The sequence below is a fragment of the Prinia subflava genome, chromosome 5 (genome assembly GCF_021018805.1).
Source record: "Prinia subflava isolate CZ2003 ecotype Zambia chromosome 5, Cam_Psub_1.2, whole genome shotgun sequence".
NCBI lineage: Eukaryota > Metazoa > Chordata > Aves > Passeriformes > Cisticolidae > Prinia > Prinia subflava.
Genome location: NC_086251.1, coordinates 25,173,994 through 25,200,599, shown reverse-complemented (window position 1 = coordinate 25,200,599; position 26,606 = coordinate 25,173,994). Strand labels below are relative to the sequence as shown.

General features: G+C 37.9%; 1 protein-coding gene across 9 annotated transcripts in view; it reads right to left on the bottom strand.

Annotated features, from left to right (window-relative positions):
* Window positions 1–26,606, bottom strand: part of PHF21A (PHD finger protein 21A) — a 125,365-nt gene that overhangs the window by 17,170 nt on the left and 81,589 nt on the right. For 8 of the 9 annotated variants that reach the window (XM_063398491.1, XM_063398496.1, XM_063398489.1 and 5 more), the window contains 4 exons: window positions 9,683–9,883; window positions 5,777–6,031; window positions 3,930–4,016; window positions 1,392–1,688 (listed from right to left, as the gene is read on the bottom strand). In XM_063398491.1, coding sequence (XP_063254561.1) covers window positions 1,392–1,688; window positions 3,930–4,016; window positions 5,777–6,031; window positions 9,683–9,883 — 840 coding nt within the window. Of the gene's footprint in view, window positions 1–1,391; window positions 1,689–3,929; window positions 4,017–5,776; window positions 6,032–9,682; window positions 9,884–11,978; window positions 12,557–26,606 lie in introns of those variants that run through there. The other variant, XM_063398495.1, reaches the window with a different exon arrangement.

Sequence of the window (26,606 nt, the reverse complement as noted above, 5' to 3'; positions counted from 1 at the left end):
ATACTCATCCCATCAAGACTTCCACTTAGAAAACATTCTGCATGGCACATACATTTTGTACTTCTCACTCCTCAGTCTTCTCAATATTTTACAGAATTGTGAATGGCTCAAAAACTCTCTCTCTGAACCCCTCAATCTCAAGTCATAAATCTTCTACATGACATTCCTCAGCCTATAGCATGGATGTTAAGGCTATAAACTGAGTAAGGTAAGCTACAGAGAGACAAACTTTTCCCCTTTATGATATGGAGAAACTATACAGAAAAATTCATGTGTTACTGAACCACCACCATTCTTCTCTGTTTTTCTGTAGTTGCCAGTAATTATTCAAAGAGCAAATTAATACTGCTGACATCAAAAGGAACAGGCATCAAAAGTCAAATATTGCAGAAGTACAACTTCAAATCACATGGAAAGGGCAGACGTTGCTGAATAACCTGTGGAACAGCCCTGAGGTATGCAAGAACCGACTCCTGAGACTTCACAAGCAGAACTGAGCATGAACACATCTTTCATGCACATGATTTTCATAGCCTCCATAAGTATTTCAAAAGCAGAAGGAAGGTAACTTAAAGGCATATTAGTCCAGGAAACAGTTATAAGTGACATATATACTACTATTATCTATATAAATTACATAAATATTATGTATTGTAGTATGCAATATAGTATACAATGTTACACTGTTACTAACATACAATATACAAAAGAGTTAAAGTGAGTCAGAATATTGCTTTACTTGAATAGACTGGCAAGGAATCTCAGTGGCAATCCACACTGAGTTAAGTAATTTTTAATTTACAGAAGTCTTTTCTGGAGAGAGACTTTAAATCTAAACATACAGAATTCTCTGCTTCCGAAGGTCTCCTTTCCACTCATTTAATCCAGTTTAGACAAAGGGAACTATCAGACTTAAGAAGCTGAGTGAGACTGTTTTGCCTCCAATCGCAAGATTGCAAGATCAAGGGATCACAGAAGAAATAGCTACATTTATCCCATCAAATATTCCTACAATTTTGTGCAATTTTTGCCTTTCACATAACCACCCTTTGAAAAACAAAAGGGCTTGATATAGAGATGGATTTCAGCTTGTACTTGTTCTTCAAGGTACTGGTCAAACTCTGCAGTGTAGCTTGTTTATGAACTACTGACGTTTAAACAGTAGAGGGAGCATAAAAACACTGAAGCAGGAGAAAAAGGTGCCAATGGCCCATATTAAAGGAAATAGTAACTTCTATCCCAAGAGCTACAAGTCATTCCATAATTGTACTGCCATTAGAACATGAATATCTCCAGTATCCACTGAAGACTTCTCCCTGCTTGTCCTCTCCAAACCTGCACAATAAAGCAATAAAGCCAGCAGCCTGCATTAGTAGAAACTTCATCTGTACCTGTTTTTCAATGTTTGGTTTGCTGATCTGTACAGTCTGAGGTCCAGCAAGCCTGGTACCCGGTGCTGCTATCACGATGCTGGTGAGTTGTGCCATAGGGAAGGTTTTGGCTATGGTTGCTGTCTGCCCGTTAACTACACGAACTGGATGTATGGAGTTCTGAGAGTTGGGTAAAGAGGTGGGTGTGAACTTTGTTGTCAACATCACAGGCCTCTGAATAAGCTGAGGAGCTGCAAGCATTGGAGGAGGTGCAGGGGCAATAGGAATGTTATTTTGGGCAACTGGTTTAGGTCGAACCTACAAAAATAAGATAAGAAAAAGAGACGAAAAAAAAGAGAGATTTGTATATCAGTATTTCAGATCAACTTCTCACTAAGTCTTTCAATTCATCCTGTATAATCTGCAGGAGGCTGCTTGATTTTTTTAGATAACGTAATTTTTAGCATACTGTCCTAAGTATGTTAAGAGAAAAAAGCACCACATTTTCAAGCCTACTTACATAAAACCCATCCATAACATTTGCATATATAGTCACCGTCCCTGAAATGGTATTTGGATGCACAGACACTTATACAGAATGTTTATTGCCAAATGCCTTATCTGTATCTAAATTAACATCTTGGTTTTACAAGCCAAAAAAAATCCATGTGATATTTACAGGCACAGCTGAGGTGCTCATGTTAAAAGTGTTTCAGGGCTTTGTAATGAACCTCCAAGAAGTTATGAACAGTTGACTGTGCCCTGAAACAAATAACTATTTTTTCAGCAAATACCTGTTATCTGTCAACTCTATATATTATTTACATACCTGCACAACCAATCTTGAGAAGCAAAAAAAGTGACAAGATTATATATTAATCCCTTACTGAAAGTGCTGAAGGTACAGGTAAATGCAATAAATTCTCTTCTTTCACAAGAGAGAAAAGAGCCACAAGAATCTTCCAAACTCCATCACCAATACTTCCTTATTTCTTGTCACTATTAAGTTTGTATTTAACAATGGACTTAAAATCCCATTACAGAGTACAGAAGTAGAGCACATTACTTTAAAAATAAAGTGCTTTTCACCCTTACTTGATTCCTATTGTCCTATTCACCTGTAATACTCCATGAAACATTTTACCATGAAAAACTGTGTCACACTCCAACAGACCTCACCATATCCAAATCTTAATCAGATACCAGCCTTTACTTTCCTTTTTCACTTTGCAAAAGATTTAGACTTTTATTCACAGCACCACATATTTCATACAAATTAAGTCATTCTTTCAAGATTTTTTTTAACATTAAGAAGCAATCTGTGTCCTCCCCAAACCATGAAAAAAAAGTAAACTACAAGTTTTACTACTCAGCTGAAAACAGAGGTCACTCTCCCTTGCAATAAAGAAATACTTGGGAATAATCTAGACATCTCATTTTTTCTTTTTTTGCTCTTGAGCAGCAAGCAACAATTAGAGCAATTTAAGGCCTTGGGTGATGTTTTGATTTTGATGACACCTATTCCATGGGTTCATTTCATTTATTGCAAACAAGATCATATATAATCATCGTATCCAAATTTCTTAACTGCAAACTCATACAGGCTGGAGGGTGGCTGGGGAGGTTGCTAATTTGACTTCCTGCTCAGAGCAGGGCCATCACTAAATGCAGATTGGGTGGCTCAAGGCTTTGTCCAGATAAGTCTTGTAAAACTTCAAGAATGGACCTTTCACATGTCTGGCAAGCCTCTTCCACTCCTAACTGTCCTCAAGCAGAGAAGTGTTTCTTTATATGCAGTCTAAAACTTCCCTGTTCCAATTTATGAGCATGGCCTCTAACTGTCCTGCCAAGCACTTATGTCTCCAGCTTCTTGTTTGTTTCCTTGCTGAACTGGAAGTAACATTGCTTTTAGGTTGCCTCCAAAGCCTCCTCTCCAAATCTGAAAACCCCAGACTCCTCGGCCTCTCCTTACAGATCATATATTCCTGCCCCACAAGCTATCTTAGTGGCCTTCCTTTCCATGCATCATTCAGATCTATCAAACAGGGATTCCAAAACTGCAGGGTATTTATTGGACTCAGTTTTATGATTGCTGAGGAAAGGTGGATAATCTTCTCCCTGAATCTACTGGTTGTAATCCTGCTGGTACAGGTCAACATGCTGGAAGGTTTCTTTGCATGTTAGGGCACACCACTCATTTACCTACTGCCAACCAGGACCTTTTAAGCCATGCAGCTCCTCAGCCAGTCAGTCCCCAGCCTGTACCTGTGCAGGGGGTTAGTCCATTCCAGGTATAACACTTTGCCTTTTTTCATGCTGCAGCTCAAGAAATTGCTGCTGGCCCTTTCCTTTACCCTATCTAGGGCTGTCTTCATGTCAGCACTGCCCTGAAGAATACTGACTGCACCCTCAAATCTGTTATCATCTGCAAACCTGTTGAGGATGCATCATCTTCTCCAGCACATCAGCAATAAACACCACACAATGTTCACCAAAAGTCTCTTCTATCTATGCTATAATTAAGGTCCTCCTTCTACTGTTTGTTCTCTGTACACTCACCTGTGGAAGAAAATTTGGACGAGGAGTCAGTCTGGGAGGAGGGATGAACTGCGGCACTTTTATGGGCTGAGGCGTAGCCTGAACCTGCTGTAAGAACATGAGAAAGTACAGTGAGAGGTAAGAGAAAAATTTAGCTTTGAAGTTTTTCAGCAAAATCAACATCCTGAATGTACTTTCAGACCTGATGTTCTCAGTTTTCACTTTGTAAATAATTTTCATAGCAAGAGGTTCCTCATTAGAAATGTTTTAAAGACAGAACTAAACCTTACTTTCTAGACCCTACACGCTTTGCTTCATAAACTGCAGGCATATTTCCTTTTAGTTCAATTGTACTCCCTACTGTGCTCTGCATTTCATTTGATAATAAAAATTCATGTTTGTTTTAATCATTAAAAAATTACAAGATTACAACAGACAGAAAATAGTAACACTTTGATGTCCAGCTATATGAACAGTGGTCTTTTCATAGTGAATGACACACAGAAGAATGAGAGAACATTTCATGCAAATAGTACAGACCTGGAAGTTAAACTCTTTTAGCGATATAAATGACATTATGAGAGGCTCTAAATACACAACTTGAAATTTTCAAAAGTAGGCCACTCATTTGAAACAATTAAGATCTGATTTTAAGGAAACTTAAGTACTTCCCTGAAAGTGTAACTGAAATCAGCTGCATGGAGCTGCCACGTGATTAACCACTGAAGAGCACTACCAGCTACCTTGAGTAGCTGGGGAGATTCTCTGAAATTAATGTCAATGTTATTTTATACCCTCCTATACTTCTGTCCACCCACATAAGATTGCAATTTTCTTCAAAAAGGTCTTGTACTGATTAATTAGTACTCAGGAAAATATTCTGATATTTTTGCTGAAATTTGCTACAGAAACATAAATCATGGACTACTATTAAAACAGAATTATCTCCTCAAATCAAAGTTATTCAGCAAGGAAATGAAGCACAGACACAAAGAACAGATGACAGTGGTGCAAGGGAAGACACAGGGAAAGAGAACAGTAGAAAAAACTCCACTCAAATAGTCTATTCTGATTACAAACATATGCCTCATTAGGAAGCAAAATTACTTCCATCTGCATTAAACTGTATTTTAATAAATATAGATAAATCAGATTTATGTTTAATAAAGCCATAGCCTTTACTTCAGAAGTAAAATTTCCCTGTCATGTTGTTACATAATACCTGGCTTCCAGACCAAGAAGCCTATATAATCCAATTGTGAAACACTGGTTCTTTTATTTCTAGATGGCTAACTATTCTGGAAAAGACTGTGATGTAGCCAAAGCACAAAATTTGTATTTCCAAAATACGTGGTTTTAAAGAAACAGCATCTGTTTATGCGTTTGTGCTGAGTGAAGACATGGTAGTAGGCAAACTTAAGGGATGTGTCTAACACCAGAGAATTTATCATTAAAAGGGAACAAGAGATTGACTCAAAAAACCGTAAGACCCAAATTGATCAAATGAAGAAAGTCTGACATCTTTGCCTAAGAAAAGAGTAGGAATTCTGCAGAACACAGCCATACAGATTCAGTAAGGGCAAAATAATCACTACTGCCCCATGACTACAGTTACTAACGGGAAATTTTACGCAGAGGTGATGACAGCACTGATTTAATTCTATAAAGCAAAACAGTAATAACAACCCACATGGAGAGAAGATGTTTTTCTTATAGACTATGTCTTTAGCAATGTCAGCTAGTGAAACTCACACCATATCCCGACTATCCTTCTTTCTGTGAGAAACCCTGACTGTTTATTTTTTCCAACAGCCCTCTTGTTAACCAAACCCACACATATCTGCAGGGCAAACACATGAAAGGCTTACCAAAGTTACTGTGTTTTTTGTCACTATTTGGACTGCCTCAGCTCCTGGCCCAGTGACCTTATTTGTTGTCTGGAGGTTGACTGGTGCATTCTGCGCATCAGTGCTGAGGACTGCTTTCTGATTGTTGTTGATAGCAGTAACCATGGCAATGGTAGGTCTCTGACCCACAACAGAGGCAGGCATGGTCGCAGTTGCTGCTTTCAAGACGAGAGGTAGTGTCTTAGTGGTGATCATAGAAGCTGTAGTTACAGTTTTCTAAGGGAAACAGAAAATACACTGTAAGAGACAGAGACACTCCGTATCAGACAGGACGTGGGTTGGTTAGTCAGAAACAATAGACAGCATGAGAAAGAAAAGGCAGCTCTGAGCCTATCTACCTGCTGTTCAGACAAGCACATTATCTTACACCTTTGAAAACTGGGTAGCTAGAAAGCATTCTCATTTGAGGCACCTGTTTGGTCTATTTTAATCACCTGCAGCATTGCAGATTGAATCAAAACAAATTCCTGAGAAAATTACAATCAAGTGTTAGCAGTGGTATACGCATTTTGGATCTTTTAGTTTCATATTACTTCCAAACATGCACTGTCAATATCAAACATATGAGGTGAAGGGGTTTTTTTTTAGCAACCTAGCTTCTCACCAAGTAAAACTCCTGTTTTCAAATGGAAACTGTAGTTACAGTGATCCTCACAATCAGAGGAAGAAGGGGAAAAATATTTGTAAGTTGGTTTCTTTAAAAACAAAAATACCTTTTTTTTTTGGGCATCCCAGTCTCAGCTTTAGTGATACATACAGTTACCCTGCACTGAACTTTCTTTCCTAGGAGTATCAGCAGGGTTGTCCTGAAGTTGTAAGAGCTGGCTGTCAGTCTGCCCAGCTGCGGGCAGGTAAGTTCGACTTCTGTGGAATGGGCTAGTTTTGCAATATGTATTTGACACCATGATTAGTCTTGGCCTATTTTAAAAAGAGTGGTTTTGAATCAGGTAACACCAGCATTTATCTGAAATGCCTCAGTAAATCATGCCCAGAATTCTAAAGTTGAAGCAACTATCATTTCACAGCTTCATTTTAAAATGTACTGTCTACCAAGATGCTAAGGCAAATGGACATTACAAATCTCATTCAAAAAGCAACGAAGTGAGAGTCTCCATATAAAACCAGAACACAATGCAAACAGAAAACTCATGACAAGTGACACTTGACAAAATGGCAAATGATCTTATTTCTTTTCATTTTGGTGTAAAAAAATCCATTGCACCAATGGCACTGCTTCTTCAAAACTTTAGTGGAATGACCAAATGTTCTTAGTACTAAATAACACCATTCCCTCCTGATGTCAGCTCTATGTTCAACAGAGGAAAAAACAGAAAACCAGGGATCAGGCAGTCTTTGTGTTCTCAAAATGCCTGATTTAGACTACTTGACTTTAATCATGCAAGACCTTTATCTTTTTTCTAATAAAGTAATATAGTTCCAGTTGAATTCTTCAGTATTTTCACCAATACTGTTCCTTTAAACAAGAACACAGTTTACCTTCACACCTCTAATTTCATAATAATTAAACTGTCCCCTAACTGTTAATTATGCACAAGTGTGAAAAAATTCACTGTATAATGCCAAATCAAAGGATAATTTATGCTTTAGTTTTATACATTTATGAAAAATCCAGACATGATTAAATTTTCATTGTTGCAACACTATTTTCTTAACTTTTTATCTGAGATCTAACAAGCTTATCGACCTCTGCTGCACCTTCCCCAAAGCATGAGGCTGCATTCCCATAATGAGTAACATTATTCAAGCTTTTCCAATGAGATGTAACGTGATATCATTTTCACAAGCATTACACTCAACCATAAACGTTTTAAAGAAAGGTGTAATCAATCATGTAATACAAGACTGTGACTCTTCCAAAGGGTTCTATTAACTCTGCAAGTACTCAAGAGTACAGTTTCAGTCAGAAGATCACAGAGCTTGAATATCCCTGTTACTTTGCTGAGAATTAATTAGATTGTTTATTCTAAAAAGTAGTCAATGCATTAATTCATACTGAAGTGGCATTCATAGAAAGCCTGCATTATTGCCCATAATATTGCACATCATATTACCTTGTTGCTGATGAAAATTTTAAAATACCTTCTTACTGGATACATTATGTATATTAAAATGTTACTGTTAATTATGGCATATATACCTTGATTCCTACATTTGATTACTCTGAAAACAATCACTGACAGCATTCTCTGTACTGACACAGCCTTGAAAAATGTGTTATTTACAAAAGCAAGCATGAACAAACTTCATAGAGAGACAAAATATTTGACATTTCTTTGCCGAAAGAGATTGAGAGACAGTAAGACAGAGGCACAACTTTAGATGCAAAATGTGCAGAAACAAGAGAGGATACTTCATTATTTTACCAACACAAAACCAGAAAAGTGTAAAGGATAAAAGCTGGCTTATTTATCCAAGGGACAGCACAACCTGCCTTCCAATTTGTAACTACTTTCCAAATAATACTGTGCAATGGTAGTCAGACAAGTGCAGCAGTTTTTTGACTGTTTCGCTAGAGGGCTCTTTAACTTTGAACAAACCTCAAGTTTAACAACCCAGGAGATGACCTGGAAGTTAATGAATGAATGCAAAGTGTGGAATACTGAGAAACACTGTGTTTGCTCTTATGTTTCCTGACTGAGAAACAGAGATCACTGATACAACAGTGATCCACTCTTTGCCTATAAATACTTTAGGATGCAGTAATATTTGCATCTTTGTTCTTTGATATTAATGTTGCTGCTCAAAATGCATTTTCCTAAGTTAGGTTTGCTTCATTTCTTCAATACACTTTTCTCAAAAATACAATTAGCTAAGCTTCACAAATGCATTTTAGAGCACACACAAACCAGCTTGCTGAGTTAACAAGAGAGCTAACAGCCCAACCATTTCTCTCCTCTCGGCTTTCAGAAAAAGCCAAGATGAGAATCACAACTGGTCCAAGCTGTGGGTGTGACTCACTGCAATGTGCATAAAGCAAACTTTATGGGTGAATTCTGCCATCTACCTATCCAGGTAAACAGCTCCTGGAGAGCTCCTAAGATTGCATCAACAGGAAAGAAAAGACTTCATATACACTTCTTTTTACAGAACATCTCCCTGCATTTTCTAGCTGTTTTACTAGCACACTTTTGTGAATTCAAACATCTGAACAGGAGAAACTTGAAATTCCCCTCTTAAGCAAACCACTTTCTCTGTTGAGTTCTGGGATTATGTCTCTAATCCTATATTGTACTGAAATTCAGTTCACCTTCTCAATAAAGACACTATTTTCTAAAACTTGAACTCTGAAATTAATACTGTATACTTTTAGACAATTCCTTGAAAACTCAGGTAAGTATTATTAGGTATGACTTTCATCTGTTTAAAAAGAAACAAGCAAAAAGAAGGAGGAACTGTTTTCTTGCATTTTGTTCACATTCGCAGAGGGCATTTTGTTAGTCATTTAAAAGTAAAGGATTTTAATCATATACCTCATACAGTGTGTGTAAAGGATTTACTGTTTCTTGAGACCTACTAGGTATAGTCAGATTCATTCATGCACCTGTGGAAAAGACATGCTCATTTGCTAAACTTTCACTTATTTTCAAGAAAGGTGATACTGCCACCCTTCTCTGCTGTGGGGTTATGATTCAACTTTTAAACAGTACATAGTTTTTGAAACTCAGATTGGAGATTTCTGACAAAGTACCCCAGAAGACACATACCTGCATATGCATAGAAGAAATCCATATTGGTATACTAGCAGGCATAAGTGAAAGTTTGCAGTTTTCTCTCTGCATTTTTCCTTTTTTAAATTTTCAGTAAACTTCCTCTTTAGTAAGAAAAATAATTGTTGTAGCTTTTTACCTGTGATCCTATCACGTTTGGAGAGGGTGCCGTGGACTGTTGCTGCTGTTGATGGTGATGTTGCTGTAGCTGCTGTAGTGGTTGTGGCTGTGGTGTCTGTAGTTTGTTTTCTGACTGTGCCAATGGCTGTATTTGAAATTTACTGTCTGGCTGTTCCTGCTTCACTATCAAATTCTTTCGAAGCTGTTCCACCACTCTTTTCTACCAGATAAACAAAATCAGAAACAGAAATTATGACAGTTATTTAAATGCACATACTAGAGAAAATAGTAACCCCTAAGGATACATTTATTTAGTGTAAATAAGGAACTGCTCAGAAGCTTAGTGGGATTTCTCATTTTGGAATTTTAAGTATTGGTGTTATCTAATAGGCACAGTGTAAAACTGGCCACAGAGGAGTATTACAGCCCAGCAAGGTGACTTCACTGTTCCTGGGACCAAAATTCAGCCTATTCACAAACCACTGCAAGACTTCAGTAACCTATATTTACATTATCCCACATGCTTCGTCTCCTTCAAACACACACCACTCCTAAACACTGACAGAAAACAACTTTGGGTTGAAGCCTCCCAGCTGACTCCAAGGCAAGAGCATGTTACTTTGCAGCAGGCATTGAAACTGAATGAGAGACAGTCAATTTGAGTGCAAAGTGAGGATCAGGAAGGGCATGGATGATGGTCCTTCTGTTTAATATTATTGTCACCTCAAAAAGAATAAGAGAAGGCTACCTACACTTACATTTTCTTCCCTACAGGGAAGAAAATGGCACAGATCTATTTCTTCCAGCTTAGGGGCTCCTTATTACATTTTAGCTCCCATTAAAATTTGAAATTATTTTAAAAAGAGGTTTCTTCTCCTGGCAGCCACTGTGCATCTTTAGACAGCAACAGGATTTAAGAGCAGACCAGGTGACCTGCAGTATAAGATACATGTTATCTGCATGGATAATAAGGGCTCACAACTTATGTTCATATTATACTTTAGTGTGGACAACAGTGAAAACACTGTGAGACTCCTTTTACCTTCTGCAGGCATGACAAAAAATGGACATTTTTACCTACCCTCTAACCACCCCCAAATTTGGACAGCTTTAAAAATATTTAGCTATATACCTAAGCCCCCTTGATCAAGAGCATACGCACACTCCCAAGCAATTACACAACAAGGCTGTCTTTGGAAGAGGACAGTGAAGTTAACAGGCATGGGACAGGCTGAACCAAGAAAGCTCTGGTGCAAACAGGAATGGTCAGGAAACCTCCACCAGAGCCAGCTGCTGACAGTGGGTTGCCCCAAGAGGCTGCACTCACATGGAAAAGAAAGTTAAAAATAACACAACAATTTTGAGAACACCAAATGCTTTGATTTTTTTGTTTTCTTTTGAAGCATTAGTATTCAGATATACTAAACACAGAGATGGAGAAAAAAACCCCAGAAAAATCCAGCTATTTACTACAACTGGAAGAATATTTTTCCTCAAATTTCATTCACACATGGTTATGAAATTCTGAGCTAAGAAAATATCTGGTTTTTTCATTTTGTGGATATACAGTAGATTTTAAGTATCTTGCTTATGATGAGCTAAAAGGCCACGATGCCTCACACAGTGAGTGTGTACCTCTAGCCCAGAAGAAGATAACAAAAAGGGCAGGTTCCCAAATTAGCAGATTTGAAAACTGGAACTTTAAAAAGCCAAATAAAAACCACAAGCAATAAACATCCCTGTTTCAAAATGTCAAAATGTGTGAGCTCACACAATTGACCTTTTAGCAAAAGACTGAATTCAGTGACTTGAAGGTACAGAAGGACTGTCTGGCTTCTACAAAACCCACAGGCCCTGGCTGAGGATGCCTGCTCAGCTCTAACAAAAGAAACATAGGCCCAACCTGGCTGAAAATTCAGGGAGTTAGTAAAGCACAGCACCCTGAAGGAACTATTTTACCCTCCATCCAGTGAAGTGCTAAAAGCTGTCAAAGCCTAAAAGCTGTAAACTGTTTGTTCACCTCTGAAACAAGAATAAAATAATAGCAATGTAGAAAGCATTTCCCTAATTCTGATATTTCACATAGTTTTAAATGTCCTGTGCCTATCAGCTTGCTCGTATATGTAATGACTGAACAACCATTTAAAATTGCTTTCTGAAAAGATCAACCGTGTTAACATGCAAATCAAAGTGCAGCGTCAGCAAGCAGACACAAGAGCTGAAAACACATTTCCAGAGAGTAACCCAAGGAGAAGGAGAGGAGAAAGCAGCAAAGTAGGAGAGGAGATAATGCAACATACTTATAGAATACCTACCAAAAAATGGAGTGCACATACACTGTACAGGATGCTAAACATTTACCATACCCGACATGAACAGGAAGGGAGTTTTTGTCTTCCACAGCTGCCAGTATAAAATTCAGGGATAATGATGCTCTTCTACTGATTCCCTGACCGAAAGAAATCAGCAGCAATAGCCCAAGAATGAATTCCCATCGTGTTCTTTACAATGGGAAGAATATTAGTGAAAGGATCCAAAAAAAAAAAAAAAAAAAAAGGAAGGGAGAGGCAGGCTGAGGATTCCTCTGCCATACTGCTACAGCAGGACAAGAGCCAGCGAGGAGAGCAGGGGAGCAGGAGTGAGGTGAGTCACACGGCATTCACACACCGCCTGTTCCACCCCCAAGCCTGAACCATGGCCTGCAGAGATGGGGTAAAACAGGACCAAAGCACAGTTTGTATTAGTGCCTTGTGCAAAAACTGAGGCTCAGCATATTTGGCACAAGATGGATAACGTGAGTGGAAAAATGCCGTTGCTCTGAAAGTCTACGCTAGCCTGTTGGAGGCTACTGAGAGCTGCCTGGCAGCAGCATATCTTGCCATCCATATCCATTATGCAGATATTAAATTGGAAGAAATATCTAATGCTTAAGATTCAGAGAGTAAAACTGAAGTTTGCACTGCATGCCAATTGCTTACGCAGTTTAATAAGCTGCTTCTACCAACTGTCAGTAAAAATACCACACTGAAACTACAGAAATCATTTCACTATCTGCAAGACTGTTGCAATTATCTGTTTGTAATTATCAAGAGAGACACTCTGAACAACATATTTCAAAATCCATAGCTGAATTAGCAGAACCAGACGAGTCCTTAGGGGTTGCACCTACACAGGAACTCAGAGCAGATCTCCCACTCTCAGCACTACCCCTGCATTCCCCTCTGCACAGTCCCAGCCCACGCCGCTGGTCTCACTCCGCACACGGCTCCTCCGGCATCCTGCTGGAAGGGCTGCCCTGCAGCCACACAAGCGCCCAGCACGTGTCTGTCTGTCTGTCTGTCTGTCTGTCTGTCTGCTGCAACCTCAGCAGAGCCTCCTTCGCTAGCAAATTAACGGGAGGCTGCTATGAAAGAAACTCTTGTTTACTGTCAGACTTCATTAACACTGTGTTTTAAAATTGTTCCTCAGTTATTTGACTATTCCTAATCAATTTTAAAGACAGTTTGTGCTGCAGAAAGTATGGTCTGTATGACTGAGATTTGCCAAGGCTGATACCGAGTCCTAGCTGCATGTCTCAGAGACCAAATGCCAGTCAGATTCAGGTGTTCTAAAAGTACCACAGAATTCTTAAGAAATATTCTTGATTCTTTAAATGTAATCATTGCAATTTTTCTTTCCCATTCCTATTTAAGAATATTTAATTTAATTCTTACTGACAACTTCAACATTTTAAATTGAGTTTAACTCAATCATAAACACATCATCATGCACACAACATAAGTTTTCTGTATGTCTTAAAGCTCTAGTTCTCCTCATATTCCTAGAATAGTTTCTTTTCCTGTCATAATATGAATTCATGAAAAGCACTTGTCTTTCAAGTTTACTGAACCTTCTGCAAAACTGCAATCCTCTCTTTATCTCCTCGATGTGAAAGAACAATCTCATCCTTTCTTCTGAACTGTGTTCTACCCAAAAAGGAACTGCCAGCCCTGTGCAATGGTTACTACCAGACTACTTCCAGACCCATTTGTTGAACAGTGCCCCGTAAGCACACTACATCATCCCAGAGCTCTTGCTGCCTTGACATCTTTATCGCTAATCTCATCAGGAACTGTTCACACCACTGAGTTCAGAGCCCGAGACATCTTATGTGACCCTTCCTTAAAGTTAATAATTGCAATCAATATTGTGACATTTTGCTATACCACTTTCTCATTCATGCCACAGGCCAGATCCTAACACAGCACTGGAAGATTATTTTGGTTTCATTTAGCAGAAAATAGATCTTCTTGATCATGTATCTGTGCCAGAAGACATCTCTGTGCTCATATAAAAACTACCATGAATATGTTGTTATAGGCCAAGCAAAGTACTCGGAGCAAACTTAGAACTAAGTGTGGTTTAGGGTTTTTATCCTTATTAGCTAAGCATTATTTCCATTGTAATCAGTCAATCAAGCAAAAAATAGTTGTCTGAGTACATTTCTCTTTTAAATACTAGATCCCTGGTTGTATTCGATGACACGTTTTCCTCTTCCTTCAGCAAACATGAAAAGAAATGTTTTGTTCAGAAAAACATTCATATCTAAATAAAGGTCTGCTTTTAAACTTCAAAAACCAATAAAATGAAAATGTAAAGATATTTTAAATACAAGAGAGTCTAGAGTACTAAATAACCTTGCATCCATTTCATATCACGAAACCAAAGCTGATGTGGTTTGAACAGCTCAGCTGCCTGCTTTCCTGCTCTCCCAGTCTCAGGAAGTTAGTTATTATGGATCCTCTGTTACCGGTGCCCTCCAGTGACCAAGATGGTCTCTGGGATATAAAAGTTGCCTACTGCTGCGAGTGAATGGTTAAGAGGAAGCACTGATTTCAAGTATGCTGCAACTTGGCAGTGGGGAGGATGGAGGGAATTTCACTTCTCTGAATCCTCCTTTCCAGCCTCCCTTCTCTCCCTTTGTCAGTCCTATCCCCTGCCCCTACCCGAAGAGAAATATACCAGAACTCCCATGGCAGAAAAACGTGAAAAGATTTTGGGCATCTGGTATGATTAGTCTTTAACCTGCAAAGAGGGTCCATTTTGGGAATGGAATTTGGGAATGAAAAGATTACAAGCAAGGACAGTAATTGTCCACCCATCTACTGCTTTAAGATGGTATCTAAAATTTAAAATAGTGAAATCCAATTATAGAAATTGATGACGCAAAATCTACATCAGTAATGAAAAAATCCTTTTGTACAAACCAGCTTGAATTAAATTCCATTGAAAGAATGATCTAAGAACTATAGCTATTTTTTTCAGCTATTTCCGTGGTTATCCTATATTTTTATGGAATTTTGCACTTGTGGCCATGCTTCACATATAGCCAGATCTTTCTATCAACTAAATGTAAACCAACTAAATTAGAAAGCATTTTATTTCCAGAAAAAAAGAGTGATACAATTTCCTACTTCTTAAAGGTGATCAAAATGGCACCTATACCTTTCAGTCAGAAAAGTCTCCCCATAAGGCACAGGTGCCTGAATGTTGAACAGAAATGTAGCAGTGGGACTGGGAGGCCGCTTCCACCTCATACTCAAATGCCTTACTGGGCATCATTACTGAAATGTGCACCATTTCTTTTTATAGCTGAAAAACCTGTGGTTTTATAAAGCTTTAGTTAAAATACATGGGTATCTAACCTTACCCAGTCAATGGCTGCATTGCCAATGCTCCAGTAAGTGTCCCAAAGAGCATGTGCTGCTTCCAGCTCACAGAAAATGCAGCTAAAAGCAGCGCAAAGACACAAAGACTTCGGCATGTCTAAAAGAGGTTGCAGGTTCAGAGCAACTGAATGCTCCTCCTCCCTCTGCCACAACTGTCCCGTGGGATGAACTTACACTTAAAACACTGATGAGCACTAGAGATGAACCACTTCGTTTTGGTACCCCCCAAATTCATGAGTTTGCTTTGCAGTCTTAATATCTTTAATGCAATTTCTGACTGTGACATCTGGCACCTTGTGTAAAATGGAATTTACATAAAACTTAATTCTACTACTTTAATGTTATGTCTGATAAATATTATTAGATAGCATTAGCATGATGTGAAAAGCATTTCTGTCATTAAAAATGCTGGTAGACTTATCACAATTATATTTTAAATTAATTCCTACAGGTATGATTCTGAAATAAACACACAGTTCAGACATGAACATACATACTTTGAAAGAGATGCTGAATATTTCCTTTATCATAGAGAAACACCACTTAAAACTGCTACAAATCATTCAGAAGTGGATTATGACAGTTCTGAAAGTAATGTTCATTCCTTCATTCTTAACAGGGGAGAATGCTTAATGTTTTTTTTAAATTTAAAAACATAGCTAGAATTATAAATTAAAATTGTCAAAAATAGCTGTTGTGCTATCCTGCTTTATGTGACTTTGTAATTGCTTTATTTTCAATACTGTGTCTTTTACCATTCGCAGCACCACAAGACCAATTAATTTTTGGAAGGCAATGCTGTACCATGAAATGCCTTATGCATCACTGTCTTCTTGTTTTAGAATATTTACTCTTGCGCAAAGCAGAGTACAGAGAATGAACTAGTAGAAGCAGCACACATACAATGTTTTCCTGCAGCTTACATATTAACTAAGTGTAATACCTAGCTGCTTATCCCAGCACGTATTTTAACAGAAAGAAATTTGCAAGAACAGGAACAATAATTAAACAATGAAGCAATTAATGGATGGGGAATTAAGTGTGTGACAACAGGCAAAACAGAACAGGAAAAAGAGTTAAGTGCAGTACTTTGAATGTAATTAAGGAATAATGAAATTAAAGGAATGAATTTCATTTTTTTTTCATTTGACAAGGTTTGACAAAGTTATTCCTGCTTTAGGTTTTTCTTCTTTACAAAAATACTTCCAAGTACAAATACAAACTGATAAAAAGGATATGGGGACAAGCTCAACATGAAAACACTGAAGAAATTAAAGAATTAAACTGCTGACTACACTGGAAAATGTGTTCATTTTAATTATATCTTGCCCATCTTATTGTTCTACTCCCATTTGTCTGTTTCACAGAGAAAAAAAAGTTCTTAAGGGAAAAAGTAAAAGCCACCTAGATATAGTTTCAGAAATGAAACAAGAGTTTTGTACTTCAATGTAAAAAAAAAGTCTGTATGATCTCCAACTGAACCTAGTTTACTAGAAGCCTGTAATATGGTCTTGTAAAATCTGTCATAGACTGAAGCTTGCTATATAAAATCCCAAACAAAAAATACTGTGGATTGTTATTCTTATGCACAACACACAGGAACAGCCACCCGCATGGGAAAGCCATTTGCATCTATACACAGTAGCTGTTTACTGAAGCTAAACACCTTTGCCAGGCCAGTCCCACTGTTTCTCTTCTCCTACCTGTGATTTACCTCTTGACATGACATCCTTTAAACTGAAGTTGTCTGCATTAAGCAAGCAAAGTAGAGCAATTTAAATACGTAAACTTATTTCCTGTTTTAGAAACAAACAACCTAAAGAGAAGTATACTCTCCAATCTGGTAACTCCTCGTATTTTGAGTAACTCAAAGGGAAAGGATAGTCATAAAGTAATTTTACAACATACTACTCCACATTTTAATGTGCACAGTATCACAGTCCTTGACTAAAATTTAGTCAGCTTCAGTAGGGTTCTTGTGCATCCTACAGCTATTCTCATGACTGAATCACACCTCCTCTCTTCCTCACAAAAGGAAACACACACAGTTCATGCTCATGTGCCTCATGCATGATCAGAAATATCAAGTAAGATGACTAGTTTTCCTAACCTACAGAATGGAAATGCCTTTTTCTGTGAACAGAAAGATCTGGATGATCAAACTCTATCGTATAACCCCTTATTGATAACTCTGATTTTGGTAACAGCATCTAATATTTCCTTTCCGCAATTGCTTTAAAAATGTCACAAACTAACACCAGCATTTTCCCTGTTGTAAATTAAATACTGTTCAGTGCCAATTCAATTATCATTAATAACATCACATCAGTTCACTTCATAAGCAGAATGAGTTATTAGAGCAAAAAGTCACAGTTTCACCCGACTCAAATGAGAGATTTATCTCTTCTTCCCAGTAATTTGAACAGCGTATCAAATACAGGTGTTCTGTTCAGCTAAACATACCTGCTGGCCTATTCTCTTTAGTTAGCCAAGGACAATCAAAACAAAGAAAAATGCCTGCTTCACAGAGAAGACATCAAATTAAATCACCGCAGAAGTTCCAAACTGCTGGCCTTCAACTGTATCAAGGTTTGTGGATCAGATAACAGTGACTCTGGAAAACAGGGCCATGTTTCTTCCTTGCCCTTCCAATTTAAATGGTATGGGGAGATGAACTATGTTTATCTTGATACAAAAAGTGCATCACTAAGTTTGGCTAGAACTACTCAACAAATGAAGATTTGCTCTTAAATTAGAACAACTAAGAACAGGCTTTTTCCCAAAAGAATGGAAAGCTACCTTTTTCTTGAGGGATGCAGAGGTACTGGAGACAGTTCAAAAGAAGATCACAACCATAATCAAGGATCCAACAAACTACACTGTGTAATGTGAAGCTTACTGAGGCTCCACTTATCCAGTTTATTGAGAGATTATTACTACTCACTGAGTGCAGATATTTATACACAGAGAAGAAATCAAATGATGGGAGAATTTTTTGTTTCTCTGAGAAATGTAAAATGATAATTCTGTGTCTGCAAGTTGAAGGTAGACAAATTCAACCTCAAAATAAGATGCAGATATGGTTAAATATTGTACCAGCCTAATAGAAGAGGTAATGGCCTAGCATGGTTTAAAGTTTCTAGAAAAAGGGTATACAACTTTCCAAAGGAAATGCTTAATCTGAGTTCAGAGCAGACTGTATATTAGATGTGAGGGGGAAAGGGATCTGAGACTTGGGAAGCCTCTGCTCATTCTCATCTCTTACAAGGGATAAGTGCCATCACTTTTCCCAGCATGCTTCTCCAGCACTGAAACTGCACATAAAGACAGCCTTACTCTTTAGAACATGAACATGTCCACAGGCACAAACAACCAGATATACTCAAGGTTCTTTTTTCACCTTCTTCCAAAACACAAGATACTGGCCACAGGTAGAGAAAAAGAGGCTAAGCAAAGCAAGTTTTCCCTCTTCCTTTGATTGCCTTTTATTGTATGTCTTCCTTACAGATCTGGATTTTTACTGATTTTAGATTTGGAATGGGGGAAAAATTCTGCTGGGATGTTTTTTGCTTCCACTGCAATGCAGAATGTGCATTGCCTGCTAGGACTAGCTGGGCAAATTTCCCCTAATCAACCTGCTGACATTGCAAGGGTCTTCAGAATATCTGGCAGCGTAATCCACCACCTGTTGTCCAAAAAACAAAGATGTGGAAGACAAAAATTTAGTACACATAACCCAACTGTCCAATTCTCCCTGAATCAAAAGACATCAGACAGTATTACTGGGGTAGAATATAATGGTCTCTAACATGCAGGAAGTTAAATCAGTCATTTCCTTGTCTTTTGGAACCAATGAGAGGTGTCTTCCCTTTACTTCCTAGTTGCAATTTCATAATTAAAGTTTATCTGTATGCTAGAAAAAAAACCCCAACCCACAACTGCATGCTACAGATTAAAGAGAAACATTTGAAGAACATGATAGTTTCCAGGAGACATACACAGTACCTAAATTAATTCACAGGATCAGGCACTAGTATCCAATCTCAATTTATGTATGTAATCTCAAATTTTGTTTACTTCCTGCAATATAAATCCCAGTAACTGTTCTTGCTTCCACCAGAACGCTTCCGTGAAAGCTTAATGCTCAAACATATCAAAGCCCTAGGATGATGCCATCATTTCATCCTGTAAGGTGATGGTTATGTGATACACAGACATGAAAAAGGCACAAATGGCACACAAAGACTTTTCTGACATCAATGGATACTTCACAGGTGAATGGATTTGAGACTTGCTATGTAAGTATGGACAATATCCTGCATGAAAAAAGTACTAATAGAGTCCACATAAGGGAACATAAACATTCCTACTCAGAAGTTCATACTACTTCTTCACACTGTGTCTGCTTATTCAACAGTTATACTGTCATAATTTTAGACTGTTAAACCTCTGCTCTAGGGTTTATAAAAGATCAGAGCACTTGTCACTCTCAGTGCAGGTAGAGTGAGATAGAGTGGTTGAGCAGTTCATTCTTCTTTCTAATTACACTCCATTAACCTTCCACATGAGAGCTCCCCTGTGCTTTCGTACCAGCAGCACCAACTGGCTGTGTTTGATAAGGCTCGGCAGCGTTTGCAGCACCAGCACGTGCACCTGAAGGAACAGCTCAGCTCGGCAGCCCTCGCAGAGGCTGCGCTGGCGCTCTGTTACTGAGCTGCAGTCGGATTCAGCTGAATTATACAGACGGACACCAGCCTCACCCTACCCACTCCCCTCACAACTCTACCCCTTGAACTTCAGAGATACATGATCCATCAGAGAGCCAAATGCAGAACTAGGGAATTATTCACAATGGGAAACCCAACAGTTATCACATTTTAACCTCACTGCAAAGACCTGCCAAGAGAAACGTATTTAGAGCACTAAAGCAAGCAGGGTAATAGAAAAGAAGTTGTCGTTACATTATAATTAGATCACGTTAGTGTATGCAACCAGAGTACAGAGAAGGAAAATTACTTTTGAAATTTAAATCTTTTTAAATGCACTTTCAGTATCTGGGGTTGTTTGTTGTATGTTCTGAAGACCACACTGCTTACAAACAGCATTATATTTCTCAATAACCTTCTCAACAGTGACCACATAAATGAACAGCTTTTCTAAAAAGTGAGACTTCTTCAATTAATAATGTATTCTATGAGAGTTTTAAACTCACTGCCAGGAAAGCTATTTTCCATGTGCATGAAGGTAGATTAGCATTTGTGTATATTGAGTAACAGTGTCAGCACATGCTTACACAGATAAAAGGGAAACAAATTTGGAAGGAGAGATTGTAAACAATCTAGAACAGAATCCAAATTATTTTAAAAATAAATGAAACATTACAAAATTTGCACTTTTGAATTACATTTTACACAATCCCTTGAATTTTTTAACTGTTTCAAATTACTTCACAATATAAAGTGGTATATGGAACTGGTCTATATAAATGAGTGATGGCAATAATCTTTTTGCTATTAGCTCCATTATCCTTTCCCACAACTCTCCTGTTTTGTGACATATTTTGATCCTTGCATATGCATGTATCTCCATAAATAAATATAACTTACTTCTACTGTAGGTTCCACAGCCTTCAGCTAATATTTTGAAATGACTGCTGTTCTCTAAGACTTGGTAAGTTTGAAGTGTCTGATACAAAATCTGTTTGTGCTAGAAGCCAAGCAATGAATCCAGCCCTGTCCTTGTTCAGAATGGTTCAGGAATTTTATTTCAGAGTTCCAGTGCATGTTGTCAAAGATCCCCTCCAGTACAAAGAGAACTGAGGTGGTTCTTCTCTTATAACAGGAAGGTAAACACTGCTACTCAACCCACCTAAAAGCAACCTGAAGAGACTTGGTTTACAAGGACGATCATTAACATCTATAACAGATTTTGGACCTCCTTTCTCCAATTTTCTTAAATCTAGTCTAAAGATGCCGATTCAGTCCTTAATGCAATTTAACTTGTGCCATCTAAGTCTGTAATATACAACAGAAATTCAGAATTCATGGATGCGATCAACCACAGTGAATCTAAAACTGTCTGGCTACTAGGTTGTCTCAGGAAAGGTACAGACAGGGAATAGACAGAGTTAGTTATTAGCTCTAAGACACACTTGCTCAAAGTATGAACACAAGTATCTTTTTAACAACAATTTTTGGAAGAATCATGAACGATCTTGTTGGGATACATTTGATATCAACAGAGTGCAAGATTAATTCTGTTGGATATAATTTTTCCACTAAAGATCACACTTAAACCTAATAAATTTGAAACAAACACAATTAGAACATTGACGAAATTTAACTACAGCATCCCTGTCTCCTGTTCTGTAAAAATCTATCCACAGTGCTACAATACTATAATGCAATGAAATCTTGTTTGAGCTGGGATTAAAATTTGTCAGACTAGGATAGCACCGAAGGAAAGCAGAATGACATTTCTGTGCCACACTTAGCTCTTACTTCTGTAAAAATGATTTTTAGACATGAATTGTACCCAGTACCTCTATAACTTGTGCTCTCACTTTTTTTGAGCCATGTACTAAAATCATGACTCAAATCTCCAAAACTCCTGGCTGTAAGCATCTAGTGTTACAACTGCTTCCAGAATAAAGGATTGCAGAAGTGTTTCCAGTTCCTGGAATACTGTTTTCTGAAAGTGGGCTATGCTCACCTCTGAAGAATGCAACACCGCAGTTGATTGAGACATTTTTAACTAAGCACCTGAGAAATGCACCTCTTTAGAACTTTTTGGTAATGTTTGTTATTGTCCCAACACCCCTTAGAAAATATTTCAAGAGGAACTATTTTGCTCTTCACTGTCTTATTATTCTCTTTGTACAGAAAACTTCTCAAAAATAATCCAAATACCTTTCTTTTATATTACATCACTGGAGAAGATTTCTTGAGCATTTGGAGGGCCCAGGAGGTGGGTGAATAGATCTTTTAACCCAGCATGAAGAGGTAAGAAAGAGAAAATAAGCTCTCCAGCAATTCCTCTTTATGCAATTCTCGGCAATATAATATATGGGGTTTTAGGGAAGACCAAGATTTCTTCTGTGCCACTTCAGGCCCATATTAGATTTAAAAGGCAAATTAGCTTTTTAAAAAAAAGATTAAACAAAAACATTAAACATATTTTCATCACATAATGAAGTGCAAGTTCTTTTTCACACCATATGTTTGACTTGCTACTTACTGCAGAGAACATGCAACGTATAACCGGATAAACACATTTCATTCTACAAACTGGTCTGATGAGCTAAACCTGCACTAGGAGGTATCAGACAGTCTTAATGAAACTCAGAAGTATTATTTCATTGACATTCACTCAGCATTTCTTGCATGACAATTCAGTTATGAATCTGTGTGGAAGCATTAGCTCAAAACCCACACACTTCTAAGAAACGGCATCACTGGGTATCGCTCATGTTTCTCTGAAGACACCTACCACATCTGTCTCTAATAGCTGTAAATCACAAAACAGTATTTTTCCTCCACGTGGTTTCACACGGATGGATTTTTTTTTTCTTAGGAATCACATGTTGCACTGTTGAGAAGGACTGAAAGAGTACAGAAACCTAGCAACTGAAGCACAGGTTGTTACAGCAAGCCATGTTGCTTTGAGTCCTGGTAGCTTTACTCATACCGGGATCTCAAGCTCTACTATTAAACCAGAAAACTACCTTAAAGCTGTGCTGTCTTTGCAACAAGAGTTTAATTAAAGTTTTATACATGTAATGTTTACCCTTTTAAACTCCTGTTCATAAAAATAAGCCTCCACATAACCCTCTTTCTCAGATAATCTCCACAAAAGGAGAAACCAAAAGGAGCTTCAATATTAGAGAGCAGGGGTCTGAGGTTGAGAGGCTATTAGATGAAAGAAACAACTGAGAAAACATTTTCCCTACACTACCTCTGAATAAACTAAGTTGATGCTGAAATTCAGGGCTCATTTGGGGAAACAAGCTTCAGGGTTTCTTTTTGTTTTCTAACAAATACAACAGGGCACGTATTCAAGAAAATAGATCATTATTATTTGTTTGTTTTGGTAAAACTATCCTCTATTGTAATTCATCTGGAGTTGAGACAGAACATAAGCAAAGGAAAGAGGCTTTTAAAAGATCTATCCTATATATGCACACTTTTATATCACTAAATACATGGAAGTGATGTAACTTTGAAAAATGAAAGACCATTACCAAAAGCTGAGAAAATATCAACCAATTGTAACAAAAATGTCAATGTGTAATAGGTGCTGCAGAAATTAAAAAAAAAACCCCACCAAAACCCAACCAAATAAAAAAAACCCAACCCATTAACATCCAAACAGAAATACTCGATTTTGCACTGTATAGCCAGTATTAATTATGAGCCCAGTTGGACTTCCATGGCAATTGTTTGGAGAATCATATAAATATGTTTGTGCTCAGTTGGTCAGAGCATGGTGCTAATGCCATGGTCACAGTTTCATACTCCATATGGGCCATTCACTTAAGAGCTGGACTCGATGATCTGTCTGGGTCCTTCCAGCTCTGGCTATTTTGTGATTCTATATCAAAATCACAGTAAATCCAAACCACGCCTGTCAGTTTGCATAGGAAGACAGTCAAGCTGTCACTGATTGTGAGGAAGCTCAGAAGAAAACAAAAGAACAATATCAAAAAACTGAATCAGGAAACATAGGAAAGAGTAAGAAAAAACAGGTTTGCACAAGCAAAGAGCACTCACAGACAATGTAAAGCTGACTTGAAAAGCAGTGAAGTCAGACAAGAAAAAATCAGTCCTTTCCCACTGCCAGGGAGGGCTTGTAGAAGAAAGCATTGCATTTTATCAGAATTACTCGGAAAAAAGGCACACTTCAGTCATATAGGTCCCTTTTAAAGTCCCTTCTCACTGATATGTCAGGCCTATACCCAGAGGGAAGTCTGAGGTGACACAAGTAGTAGTGCAGGGAATACTTCGAGATATTTTTCAATGTATTTTCATTGAAGAAAAAAGTCCGTATTTCATGTATATTTCATATATACATAAGCAAGAACTGAGCAGTAAACCATGCTTGATTTAACCCCACAGACTCACATTCTTAATGGTTTTTCCTATTTTGCTTCTTTGCTGGTAGTTTGTATGATTAGCACAAAATGCTCTGTAGGCTGAAAACCAAGTTTGCAAAGATCTTTTGAAATATTTAACATATACTAGTACTATGTAAACAGTAATAATAATTCAGAGGCCTTTTCCTACTCTGCATTTCACATGTATTTATTATGAGCTAGACAAATAATGCAGGATTGTAGCATTCTGCCTCCACATTTCTCATCTTCCTCTTCCAATTTACCGGAGCAATGACGAAAGAGGGGGTTTTGCTCCAAGCCTTTAACTCTTGCAGCACAGATTCTCATATTCTGTAGCTCTCTGAACTAGAGTATTCATCCAGCAGAAACCCATTTCCTTAATCAATTTAGAGAAGATCAGAAGCCTGCCCAGTGACCCACATTGCTCAAGAAACTGCACCAGCAGCAGAGGCTATAGAGGCAGCTGCTTTCAGGCCAGCAACAGCATGCTCAGCATGAACAGACTGTACTAAGAGTTTTCTCCCACACACAAAACCAAACTGTTCCTGTGCCCCCTTTGTGCTGACGGAGCCTGTCTCTCAGTCGATGAGCAAGTCACTATTTAGAAAATTATTTCTCAACCTATTTTGGAAATCCACAATCATGTACAATTGGCAGCACTGGCGAGTATTCAGCGGCGCTTTGAAAGGTTCTTTGTCCTGGGGAGGAGACAGGACCATTCACCAGCATGCCGGCAGAACTGCTGAGTACACAGCTGGAGTGTACGTGGGGGAAGGGCAGCCGTGTGTGATTCTGCAATTATAGCTGTTAAATGCATACAGATTTAAAGAATGATCACTTGGCATTTCTACTATTTTGCAAGTGAAATCTTTCAACATATTTGCCAGAAGTATTTGGCTGTATTTTTTCTTGTATGAGGACAGAAGATCAGTGCAGAGGAACATTAAACCACATGGACATGCTGCATAATTGGTTCTTTCAGCCCCTCACAGCAAAAATGATTTGCAGTAACATGCTCTGATCTCCTTACTAGTTAACAGTCCAGTCCAAGACAACTACATCAAGAAAAGATAGAGAGAAAAAAGCTGTGGACAAGATTAACCACACAGGCTTGGCTTTTTCACAATGCTCACATTTTTTCTATCGCCCAGCTGCTAGATATTCAAGAGAAAACAGGGTATACTGTAACAACTGCTATAACAGGCCACAGCAGCACAAGTCCAGTAAGAACCCTTTCTGTCTGGATCTTCACAGGGCTCTCACTTGTACTACTAAAACTGGCACTTTGATGCCCTGTTTGCATTCCATTTTCGACAACAATGAGGAGGATGGAGGTCTCCGGTTTCTATGACAACCCAGATGGGCCACAATACAAGATACAAATGTTCAACTGCGGGGATGCCAGATCAAATTAAGCTAGAGTTTACATTACTTCATAGAAACTAAAATAAAAGAAAAAACCCAAACAAAACATGAATGTCAAAGGAAGGATGACATTTCCTTGGTACATTCCAAAGGATTTCTGAAAGTAGGTGGTAAAGAAAGGGAGGATTTTTCCCTATGAAAACAAATAATATTGTCAACACAAGCAAATTGAAACCCTCATTTACATGAGTAAATGTTTTCATTAAAACTAGACTGCTGGAAAATTACCGTCAGACATTAAAAGCAAAAAACAGATCCCAAAACATGATTTTACCAATTTACTTAACTCATTATGAACTGGCAAATTTGTAATTCATGTTTTGTTTGTTTAATGGCACAACTTGTATTTTGTGATATGGTTCAAGTTTTTGTTGTTTACCATGAATTGGTCTTCAGTGACATTTTGCAAAAGACATTCAGGTCTAGAAAATACCACATATTTTACTTCAGGAAACTAAATTAGTAGCAGTGAGTTATTTTAGTTAACATCAACAAAACTACAAAAACATTTAATACATGCTCTTGGTAATTTAACTGGCCTGTCGTTACACAGGCGATTTTACTTCTCAAAGGCATTGATTAACTCAACATCCTGGGAAGGCAACTGTAACAGGCCAGCCAGTTTAGGTAACAAGAGTAAAATACCTTCTGTAAAAACATCAGTAAAAGCTTTTTGTAAGATTTTTAGATGTGACATA